The sequence below is a fragment of the Giardia intestinalis genome, chromosome 1 (genome assembly GCF_000002435.2).
Source record: "Giardia intestinalis strain WB C6 chromosome 1, whole genome shotgun sequence".
NCBI lineage: Eukaryota > Fornicata > Diplomonadida > Hexamitidae > Giardia > Giardia duodenalis.
In genome coordinates, this window is record NC_051856.1 from 37,004 (window position 1) to 48,146 (window position 11,143).

Consider the following 11,143-nt stretch of genomic DNA (forward strand, 5'->3'; position numbering starts at 1 on the left):
ACGCTACAAGGGTCAGTATGTCTCCGTGCTGAGACTACTTCTGAGAGTAGCCTACGACCTTATAGCGTTTTTCTCCGGCAGAAATCATCACATTTCCGTGTATATGCTCATAGTTCTTTGAGTATACCCCCTTCAGCTGCCTTAGATCAACAGGAGACCGTAGTGCTCTCTGCTCACAGTCAGCTCCGTTGAAGGCCTCTTCCTTGCTGCCTATCTGGCCTGAACTGGCCGGCTCAGACATCCCAATTAGCTTCTGCTTGATAAGATTTCTCAGATCATTGTGCAATCTATCATTCTGCGTTGCAATGGATCCCCTTAGCTGGTTATCGTGAGACTGTAGCTCGAATCGCGGAGATGCCGCAATATTCCGGGGAACGAGGGAGTCTATTGTTATCGGAGTTCTCTGCTGCGGGGAGTCTAGAGGATAGTCTGGCTCATTCTGAGTGTGGGCACTCGATGGGCGGCTTGCAATGAAGCTAGAGTTCCTACTTGCTGAGCGCGAGGAAGCACGGCTGTTGATCCGACCCTTCGGCTTAGACTTGCTAGCGGAAAGAGGTCGTTGACGCTGCCTAGAGCTTCCTTGCGTACAAGTTTCCCCATTGTCTGAGTGAGCTGCATCTTTGGCTCTGGTTTGTTGCATCTGGTTTAACGATCTAGGCGGAAACATGGGTTCAGTGCCCATCACTGTACCCACAGCGCTTTGCGCGTACACCTTCTGCTGTGGAATCATTGGCCAGCTGTCGTTATTCTTTGGAACATAGTTGTAACTCATTCCCTCTGGATTAGTGACATGCGGCGAGGCCTTCGGGAACTTAATCACAGTCTGAGGGCTTTTCGGCTGCCCCACGTCATACTTGGTGTACTGGTGATGCGTAGTTGAGGAAGCGCTGTATACAGGGCTGGCTTCTACATCTGTCATTGAAGTATTTGCACTCTCTGACATCATACTTGTCTGCTTGCTAGCATACCCTGTCGTCGTACTTGTCGACCGTGCAACCCGCTTGGACGTAGATGGCTTTCTTAAAGGAGATTTAGACTTTCCCATTGACGCTCTGTGACTTCCTGCTCGTTTTTTGCTCGAAGATTTGCCCCCAGTTGTGCTCTTTTTCAATGACTTTCCGCTCTTAGAAGCATTTAGTTTTGTGAACGATGAACTAACTGACAAATGAGTACTGGTGTGTCGATGCGAATTACTATCTCCTCTCCGTGACGAAGCATGTGATTTTCGAAGTCCATTGGTAGAACCAGCACTGCCTATTCCAGAAATAATTGAAGAGGCTAGAGTGTGGGTGGCGCCTCCCCGTACACCACTCTGAGAAACTTGATGAAGTCGTGAACGAGAGGAGGCACGTGAGCAAACGGGAGAGCTAAACTTTCTAGATTGCTTGCTAGCAGATCTGCCTCTTTTCGGCTTGTGGATAGTGGGAGCTGTTTCATCCTCTATTAAATCCGTCATCTTATAAACATCCGGGGCTGTTGCCATTGCTGACACTGCTGATGTTCGCGGAGAAAATGGATTTGCTGTGGGCTTGTTCTGTGGGCTTTGCGAGTAAACTGGATGAGAATAGTAGTCATAGGACTGAGGGAAGACGAAGTTATTGATGCCTTGGCTAAGAGTCGAAGGCAGCTCTGGAAGAGGTTGGTACCCAGTAAAAGACGTAGAGCCTAGATCTCCAGTGGACTGAGTGCGGTTGACAGAGTGGCCAGGATAGTGAGTCATACTAGCAGACGATGGTCGATTGTGCGGGCGCAGCAGGGGAGTGCCCATGGAATGCGGGCTACTACCTTCCTCTGTAATGTCCCCCAGACTCTCGTGCAGCATTCCATAAGAGGATCCGGGATTCTTTCCCTCAAGGAACTGTGTCACCTGGCCTATCTGAGATTGTGTAGGATGTATCTCGACACCGTGATCAAGAATACTGGCCAGACCACTGCCGATCATTTCATGTTGCTCGTTGCGGTCTGGCAGTGGAGCAGTTTGCGTATCTTCTATGAGGCAATAATTCCTATTTCTCTCCGAGGTATCTGCTATTTTCTCGTAGAGTGGAGCAGATAAGTGGTCTGAGAGCGCAGAAAATTTGGGATATGGTTTAAAGGAACGTCCAAGATCATTCGTTGTCCCATAGAGTTCCATTTCGAGAATGAGATCGGCGTTTCCAGTGACCTTTTCACTTGGCACTATCTCATCGACTTCATTGGTCGCGTTGGGCCGTTTTGTTTGCAGGCCAGTGCCATGAATTTGGTGTGGAGCAGCTAAAGGCCCACGCAGGTCAGGGACGTGATCCTGCCCCAGATAGGACCCAGGTGTATTGGCAGACGACCTTCCTGATGGAGGAAGGTTGAGTGTGTTTGCTGTAGGCTTGGGCCTTGTATCCTTGGTCAGCGTGTCTATGGTGACGGCAGCAAGGCCAGGTCCAGTGCTTATCACGTTATCCATGCATCTAGAGTCAGATTTGTGCAGAGACAATGAAACCTCTGGAGATATGTCACTCTTTCCGCCGTACAAACTACCCCCTGTTGCCCCAGAATCTGCCTCAAGGAGATCTGTCAGATAGTTTGTTTTTATGAGGCTATCCCTAACTGCATGGTGCGCAGCATGGGCCCCAGCAGCGTTGCCTGAATGCTCATCCATCTGAACCCCATCAGAGTCCTCCCCGTAATGCCTTGGAGGTGTATCCATGCCAGTAAGAGATGATGCCGGGAGTTGGGATAAGTCGAGAATGCGATGCGTTTTAGTTCGAGAATAGCTGGGGTGGGAAATTACTACTGACCCAGAAGTGGGCTCTGAACCGTACTTGGACTCAACGGATTCCTCTAGCATATGCGAAATCGAGTCCAGACGCATTGTGTTCTCCGGAGACGCCTCTAGAAGGTCAGCATATGTCGACCGTTTTCTACTTAAAAGCCTTGACCTGGCCTGCTTTCCATCACTCGTAGTACTAAAGATACCATCCTGCTGAGACAAGCCCGTAGAATTTTCGCTAGCTTCGAGAGCGTATCGAGCTTCAAAGGACATTAATCGTCAAACGAAGTATTGGAATTTTAAAAACGCTTTAGAGAGAAGACTTTAGAGAGAAGAGAAAGAAGCGGATGACTATGCTACGATCTCTTCCATCCGGGTACCGGATTACAGAGAAAATCAGTGACGGCCCTTACGATACCCTTTATCTAGGGACCAACGCTAAGTACAAAGACTTGGTGGTATTTAGGCATATCGTTCTTCCAGAGGCCCGCCGCACACGGACTGAGCTAGTGCACTCGCAGACAACCCTCGTCCCTGCTCTGAGGCATCCTCACATTATACCACAACTACAGACAGAGCAGGCACCCAATAATGATATTATTACAACCACTCCCTATTATGAAAACGGATCTCTTCAGTTACTGATCAACGTTCTTAAAAAAGACAGAAAAAGGGTAAGCAAAAGCTGTTTCTTTTCTTATACCTATCAGCTGCTAACAGCCCTTTCTTATTTGCATTGCCCAAGGAAGGACGAGACATATCAAGGACCAACTGGCACCACCATCTCCATCAAGAGGGTGGTACACGGGGCCATTAGACCAGCCTCTGTGTTGATTGATAATAATGGGAAGAAGGTCATCCTCGGGAACATGACACACTGCCAGGAAATCACTAACTCTACTCTTACCGTTAAGCTGGCAGCAACAGGAGTTAACGTATACTATTCGTCTCCAGAGCAAGTCAAGGGGATGCCTCTCTCAGAGACAACAGACATCTGGAGCCTCGGCGCGACCCTCTATGAGTTCTTTACTCTAACACCTCTGACTTACCTATCCCAATTAGAGTCAGCCGGGAAGCTAATCATGGACTCACCAGACAGGAAGTATCCCCCGAATCCTGACTTGTCAGTGATCACAGATAAGGATGTGCGGTTCCTACTTTCCGTCATGCTCTGCATGGATCCTGCAGAGCGCATCTCTGCCGCGGAACTCTTAACCCTAGACGCCTTCACTCCATACTTTGAAGCCCCTGACAAACAAGACTTAGTAGAGGACGGGGAGCACGTCATCTCTCAGTCCGACTTTTTCATGGCATATAGTAAGCCACTTGTCACTAACGATATGTTGTCCGGGGACACCGTGATAGCGCAAGATGAAATCTCAAACTCCTGTATCTCCGTGAGTACATCTGTCAGCACTGATTGTGCAAGCACACAACTGAGCCACCAGAGCTACATGTCTGGATCCACCACCTCTCAGTCCAAACCAAAGAAGCCGGACGGGTCTCCATCCAACCTGATTCCATCGTCTAGTACATCTAGTTGTTACCTGTACAGGCCTCCAAAGATTGTTTATAAGGATATTTGCAAATGTATAGCGAATAAAGATCTGGAATCCCTTACGGCCATGAAGGATGAGGCAAACACGCTGCCGGCTAAGTACCCCACTATCCTCTACCTAGCTGCGGAGGCAGGGTGGGTAGACGGCTGCAGAGAATTTATATACCAGGCTGGGCGCCATGTGCGTCACACAGGACGTGGATACCTTAATCCGACTGCGCTAATGCGTGCTGCACGTAAGGGGGTTGTCGGCACGACACAGCTCCTCGCTGGGATAGAAAAAGGGCTGCGGGACGAGTACATGGGGAGAACAGCGTTAATGCTTGCAGCAGAAAAAAATCAGACACGTACTGTGGAGATTTTAATCAACTATGAAGCAAGGTTGACAGACAAACACGGCAATACCGCCCTTATTCTCGCCACAATGAACAATAGTATTGAATCTATCAAGATCCTCTGTAAGAAAGAAAGCAACATAGAGAACAGAGCTCGTCAAGTATCACTTCTCATTGCGGCCCACAAAGGCAACCTGGAAGCTATACGTCTATTGGCACCCTACGAAGCAAAGAACTATGCAAGCGCCGCCCTTGATAAAGTCTCCCGTGCAATTTTTCTTTCAACAGAGACCAAGAGTGAGATAATGAACTTTCTTTCTCAGTATATTGGCTATTACAGACTTCAAAGTAAACAATAGGCGCGTGTTTCCGAGTGCTCTGGTGGTTGAGCTATCCGTACTTGGCTAAGAGAGGGATAAGGCCTTAAGAATAAAATGGGCTCGGGAGACTTCTCCATTAACGATCTAGACGTACTCAAACAGATCAAAAGCGCAAAGGAGGATAAGTTCCAGGTTGTTCTGCTAATAATCCGATACGTCATAGAGCTGGTGAAGAAGTTAGAGTTTTCTTCCGCAGAGGACATTGTGCTAAAGATGGACAGCAGAATAGCTCGTCTCCAATCCTTCCTGCCTCTTAACCTTCTCATTACCAACGTCGGCAAACGGTGTATCGCCTGTGTAGTGGAGGTACTGCACGAGAGCGGTATTATCCAGTCCACGGTTCCACTGTTTGAGCAGCGCAAGTCTCCTGACGATTTTACTATGTCTCCTAGGCTGCAGAGCCGCATGATAGACAGGCTCCATAGCTACGAGGAACACATTTGCAGTATACGCCTAAAGCCATGCGACCTAAATCCACGGGCATACAACACGGGGGCTTCCATGGGATACTGCTCACCAAGCGAGCTTATGGGATCCCTGACAACGCGAGCAAGCGTTAAACCGACAATGCGTGGTGCCATGAATAGCTCAGATGACGAGTACAGAGGTATCCGCAACAAGTTCTCCCAGGGAATAATACACGGTGACATCGTGCTGGTCGTCAGTCCGGGCATCCAACTATGTAATTACTTAACTGACCTATATGCAAGCGGGGTGGGCTTTGAGCTGGTAGTGTTGGAGAACGAGCCGCTCCGAGATGGCCTCCACGCAGCCCTCTACTTTTCAAGCCTTGGAATACCTACTTCTCTGATTGCCGATTCTGCCTTGATGATTTTCCTTCCCAAGATTGCAGTACTCTTTCTTGAGCCAGAGTTTGTCTTCAACAACGGGGCTGCAGTTGCCTCATCTGGCTCCGTTCTAGCAGCCATGGCAGCTAAAATATATAACATACCCGTTAACTGCCTCTGCGAAACCTTCCAGTTCTGCACTGCATATCCCTCTTCTCTGTCTACGTTGATATTGTCCGCCAATCCATCTGAGATACTGCCCGATGCAGATAGTTATGACACATTTAAAAAGGTAACAATAAAAGCCCCCCTTGCGGGCTATATCGAGCCAGATTGCATTGATTACTATATCACATCTGAAGGGATATTCAAGCCCAAGGCAATCTTCCAATTGCTGCAGGCCATAATGAATATTTGAATGCGTCAGATCTGCTTTTCATTGCATCTACCGTGCCCTTCAGGTCACGTGGGTCTAGAACGGCGTCCACTGTCTGTACGAAGTAGATCTGTTTGCTGTGATATGCGTTTACGCTTGTGCACCTGAGTATCTGCTCAATGGCCGATTCAAGGCCTAGGGCAGAGCCTGCAGGTATATAAAAGACTGCTACTGCAAGCGAAAAGATAGGGCAAGCCATCTGGATCCACGGGTCAGTTTTGAAGATGCAGCGCCTTGAACAGAGGAGATCCTTGAGCTTTTCCAGGGCGCTGCTTAGAAAGCTCTGCTCCTTTTTAGTGTGGTAGAGTCCTGTGCTAATAAACACCTGGGCGTAGAGGAGAGGCTCCATGTAATGAAGCTTGCTGCTTCCTATAGCATTCGTGAGTAGAGTGTTGGCATGAAAGCGGAGGTAGTGGGACTTCTGGTAACACTTATAATCTAGTACAACTATCTGCAGATTGTAAAACGATATTGAGCTGTTCTCAGCTTCTTTGGAAATGGCCTCTTTCAAGGCATCAACTAAAGTGCTTGGGTGCGTCAGCTGGCTGCTCAATGCTATTGATCCTTCGCCTGAATTAACAATGTCACAGCGCATTGTTCCATCAACGATACTATAGAAGTCATTTGCGTACAACGTTGCGATTTGATCATACACGGAAGTTTGAGGATTCAATGTGGCAAGTAGCTCATTGCGCTTTTGTGGCCCAGTCACGTAGCCCCAGACTTTGGGTGGTGGAGATTCACGTAGTATTACAGAAATAGTAAAGCTAAGTATACCACGGAGTTCATCAAGATACACTTTTAGTTGAGTGGGGTTTTGTGATGTATGTGAAACGCGCTTACTTAGTACTGGAAGCAGTGGGAGAGTCTGGATAGTGGACTCCTCTTGTTTCAGAAGCTTTTGGGCCAAGAAATTCTGCGCCACCAAGTAGAGAATTGACAGGAAGAGGTTTAACGTGTACTCTCCTCTTGTTCTTACTTCTAAGACGTTGGCTTGGTGTGTAGGTTGGAGGCTAAGTCCAGAAAAATATATAGATAATTGCAGAGCATCTGGAACCAGAGGGGCTGGAACCTGGCTGTGTGTCACGTATGGATAGAAGGTAGACTTCTGCTTAAGGGACTTGATCCAATCAACCGTATCACCTCTGTGCTGCGGTGAAATCAGAATCATGAATATAGTATCGGCAGGGATAATAGAGAGTCTTTTTAAGGATCCATCAGACTCTTCTATCAGCGGCCCGAGGGCACCTACTCCTAGGAGCTCGCTCCATTGGCTCTCACTGCCTACTAGTGCTGACGGTGCATAGAAGATATAAGCAGACCAAGGTGCACATAACTTGTATGGACAGCAACATAAAAAAAGGTGCCGAAGATTTTCTGAAGTAACAGTGATTGGTAGTTTGGCAGACATGTATTTAGGAATGCACGCTATTAGATCTCTTGGAGTAAATTCGGTACCATTTAAGAGAGAGCTGACAATGCGCTCAAATGTTGCAGGCGAGTCTAGTCTATCATTAGGTGATCTCTGAACGCTTGCCAGACAATATGCCTTCAAACAATTGTAGTAGCACAAAAGAGTCTGATGGCCCATGGAGTCTTTGAGCCAAGGATAGTCTCTGCAAAGGGCGTCCTCAAGAGCCTCTATTTGAAGACGAAGATGTAGTGCAACATACTGTATTAAACAGCACTGGTTAGCCCCCTTCTTACGTATTCGAGTGACTTCTGCATAACAGAATTTGTCTATATTACTAAATGCCAAAATGCATGTGGGTGATGACCAAGTATGAACGCTGTCATGCACTGTCGTTAATCTATCTTCAAGTGCACTTAAGTACATATTATGGTCAGGTTGAAGCCCAGCGCAGAGATTGACCAATAGAATGACAGTTCTTAGGCGAGAGCAAATGGAAATGCTCTCTGGTAGCTGCTGTGGATGTCCTGGGGTGTCTAGGAAAAAGACAATATACGTTGGTGATGCATTATTTCGAGACACCTTGCAATAGCTCCGCCAGGCCTCGACAAACACAGTCCGTTTAAGCCCTTGGTTGACCGTCTTGCTCATAGAAGCGTTGACAGAAGAGGCGATCCTCTGTGAAAGGTAACTAGCTAGTGTTGTCTTTCCACTTTGGTTGGGGCCCAAAATCCCAATTGTTGCCGTGCGGCCTGCTGCATAGAGTTGTAGGTTAAATTCTGAGTCTGCTCCGATAGTCCATTCCTCTCTAGCGCTGTGTAGCTCGTACCTAGAAACCTGAAGGTCGGCTGCAGGCAGATCTAGAGCCACATCCTCCTCATTAATTTGAACAAAAGAGTCGCTGGTGCTTTCTAATGTGCTGTAAGATGAGTCAGTCATATTGTCCGTTATATGTTGCCTCCTTATAATTCTTCAGCTAGTAGGTTTTATTTCTTACAGACTAGTCGGCCTGGCAGACGCAGAGAAGATTAACAAGAGGAAAACCGGGGACATTTACTCTTAGGAGCGCTCGGGTTGAGACATGAATGCCTCAAAGATGACGCTGGCCTTTGTGCAGTCCCAAGGCCTTTTATCTGGTCGTGCCCTTAAGAGCCTAGGAAGTCTCAGGGATATCCCTTGGCCAGTTTCTGGATTAAAGCACAGGGTATGCTTCATACTCAAGCTGAGATTGGCACACTTCACCTCCCAGACCTGCGACGTCTCGGGATCGAACCACATATCTGGCTCCTTATCCAGCCGCGCCTCAATAGACGCGGGCTTCTCTTTCATGCCACATTTGACAAAGCTGTCATGAAATACGGCTAAGTCAGCATCACTAAAACCTGTCCCAAGCTGACACACGGTTTCCCACTGGTCGCACTCCTCGTTGAATGACGCTAATAGATATGCTCCAAGAACCCCGGTACGCTTCCCAGTTCCCATCCACGCGGCAACAGGCACCAGATCAAAGCTATCGCCAACGTCTTCCAGGTAATCCTTCTTTAGCTTTAGCCAAGCATGAGATCTCTCGTCTGGCCGATACCACGAGTCTCTAGACCTGAGTATCTTCACTATGAGGCCTTCTGTTTTGTTCTGGACAGCCTCTTCCAATAGATCTTTGAGGTTGGTGTCCTGTGTGCAAGTAACTGCCCTTGCAAACTCAAATCTGCGTGGCAAGACTGCAAACGCATAGTAAAGAGCCTCTTTCCTATCTGCAAGATCAACTGATAAGTAGTCCCTGGAGTTGAGAAAAAGTATGTCGAATGCGTACATCACAATTTCTGTTCGAGTCTTCACCTCCTTCACCTGCTTTGCATCCTTCTGTGCCTTGAGGATGTCTTTTTCGCGCCGGGACAGATACTGAAATGGAAGAACAAGGCCTGTGTCGGCATTTATGGGGCAGATCTCTCCGTCTATGACAAAGTTTGCGTTCTCTCTTTCTTCAACTGTCATCCCAGCAAACAGCTTGCTCTCTTGGAACGAATTCATAACAGACTCAGAAACATCGGGAAACCGCTTGGACATGTTCTCAAGAGACCGTGAAAAGATCTGAATTTTGTTGGTAGAAGCTCGTGCATCGTAGTGCACTTGCGCCCTGAATCCATCGTATTTATATTCGGCACTGAAGGACTGCTCACAACTGATACGTTGGATGATTTCGCCGTAGCTTGTGGTCGGCCGAGCAAGCATGGATAGCACGGGGACTCCTGGCTTGATGGTCATTGAGTAGAGTGCTGCAAGCACGCCTTCTATGTTTGTCTGATTCTTGTTCCTCTCTGAGCCTTCGCCACAGTGAGCGATGATTTGGTTGAGGATAACCTCGAAGCTTGGGCACGAGCTATACGCCTTGGAGATGACTATGTGACAGTGAGTGCGTAGCTCCTTGCTATTAATGGACAGGAGGTCGCCGTGGAGACTCTCAAACTGGTCACCAATAGCCCCAATAGATACAGAATCGCTAGAGTATTCGTAGACATCACTATCATCGCTACGAGAGACATTGTCTATATCGAGATCATCATCTTTTCTACCACTCTTGTTGCTGTGGTTATCGTCACCGGTTTTGCCCTTCTTCCCAGTCAGCTCAACAGCAGTGTCAGCTGCCTTGATGATAGGAACCCTTCCGTAACCCAGTAATGTGTCGTAAACCTCGCTGATGCGATCTTTCGTTGCAAATCCTTTAATTTTGCATAGAATTATGCAGCACAGTAGGTCAGCAAGAGTGGACACAATGGACTTTTTCTGAATTCCAAGCCGGAACTTCCCAGCGATAAGTCGTGAGATGTATCTAGTATCTAGCGTGGTCCCGTTGTATAGTAAGTTTGAGATAATCGTCGACTTGTCATCCATCGAAGAGGCTCCGGACGTGTCTGCTATTTGTAGAAGCTTTTGGTAAACGTCGGAAACGTTAAGGGGCCTCCGAGGAGCAAATGTAGCGCTCTGTGACTTTTTGACCTTTTCCGCCACGGCTCCTATGTCGCCATGCTTCTCTATGAGCTTCTGTATAGTTGTGGGATCAGATCCAAAGGTCTTTGAAATGACCTTACGCAAACTGATTTCGGCAAAGTTCAACACAGATGGAAGGTCGGACCATGGTTCTCTGAGTTGATTTGTAGAAAGTAAAACAGCTGGTACAATATCTTTGGTAGATTCTAAGTAGATTTGCAAGAGCATCTGAACCATTTCGCGGCTCTTCTCAAGACGCTTGGTGGTATCCTCTATCCGCTTCCAGGCCGCAGACAGAGATGCAAAAGGAAAAGAAATATCCTTTTCTACCTCCTGGCCGTTGCTTGCAACTATATTACTAGTACTCATCTGTGAGGAAGTGCCAAGATCTGCCTTAGTTGCTGTGGGAGTTGTAGAGGATGAAGAAGCAACGTTCTTCGCTTTCCGGGGTGGCTCGCCATTGCTACGGCTATGTGATTGCAGAAATGCATCAATAGAAAGCTGCAT

At 47.7% G+C, this 11,143-nt stretch overlaps 5 protein-coding genes across 5 annotated transcripts; 2 read left to right on the top strand and 3 right to left on the bottom strand.

Moving 5' to 3' along the window:
* Positions 1-34: 34 nt before the first annotated feature.
* Positions 35-3,016, bottom strand: GL50803_00103082 (uncharacterized protein; the record flags this gene model as incomplete). Its single annotated transcript, XM_001704355.1, has 1 exon — positions 35-3,016. One exon carries the CDS (start codon positions 3,014-3,016, stop codon positions 35-37), a length of 2,982 nt encoding a protein of 993 aa, XP_001704407.1.
* A 74-nt stretch (positions 3,017-3,090) lies between these two features.
* On the top strand, positions 3,091-4,995 carry GL50803_007653 (Kinase, NEK; the record flags this gene model as incomplete). Its single annotated transcript, XM_001704354.1, has 1 exon — positions 3,091-4,995. The coding sequence occupies one exon, from the start codon at positions 3,091-3,093 to the stop codon at positions 4,993-4,995; it is 1,905 nt and encodes a 634-aa protein (XP_001704406.1).
* Positions 4,996-5,070: 75 nt separating this feature from the next.
* On the top strand, positions 5,071-6,222 carry GL50803_007652 (Translation initiation factor; the record flags this gene model as incomplete). The annotated part of the gene is made up of 1 exon (XM_001704351.1): positions 5,071-6,222. The coding sequence occupies one exon, from the start codon at positions 5,071-5,073 to the stop codon at positions 6,220-6,222; it is 1,152 nt and encodes a 383-aa protein (XP_001704403.1).
* GL50803_007651 (uncharacterized protein) lies at positions 6,173-8,590 on the bottom strand (the record flags this gene model as incomplete). Its single annotated transcript, XM_038046337.1, has 1 exon — positions 6,173-8,590. One exon carries the CDS (start codon positions 8,588-8,590, stop codon positions 6,173-6,175), a length of 2,418 nt encoding a protein of 805 aa, XP_037901532.1.
* Positions 8,591-8,710: 120 nt separating this feature from the next.
* GL50803_007649 (DNA ligase (ATP)) lies at positions 8,711-11,143 on the bottom strand (the record flags this gene model as incomplete). The annotated part of the gene is made up of 1 exon (XM_001704350.1): positions 8,711-11,143. The coding sequence occupies one exon, from the start codon at positions 11,141-11,143 to the stop codon at positions 8,711-8,713; it is 2,433 nt and encodes an 810-aa protein (XP_001704402.1).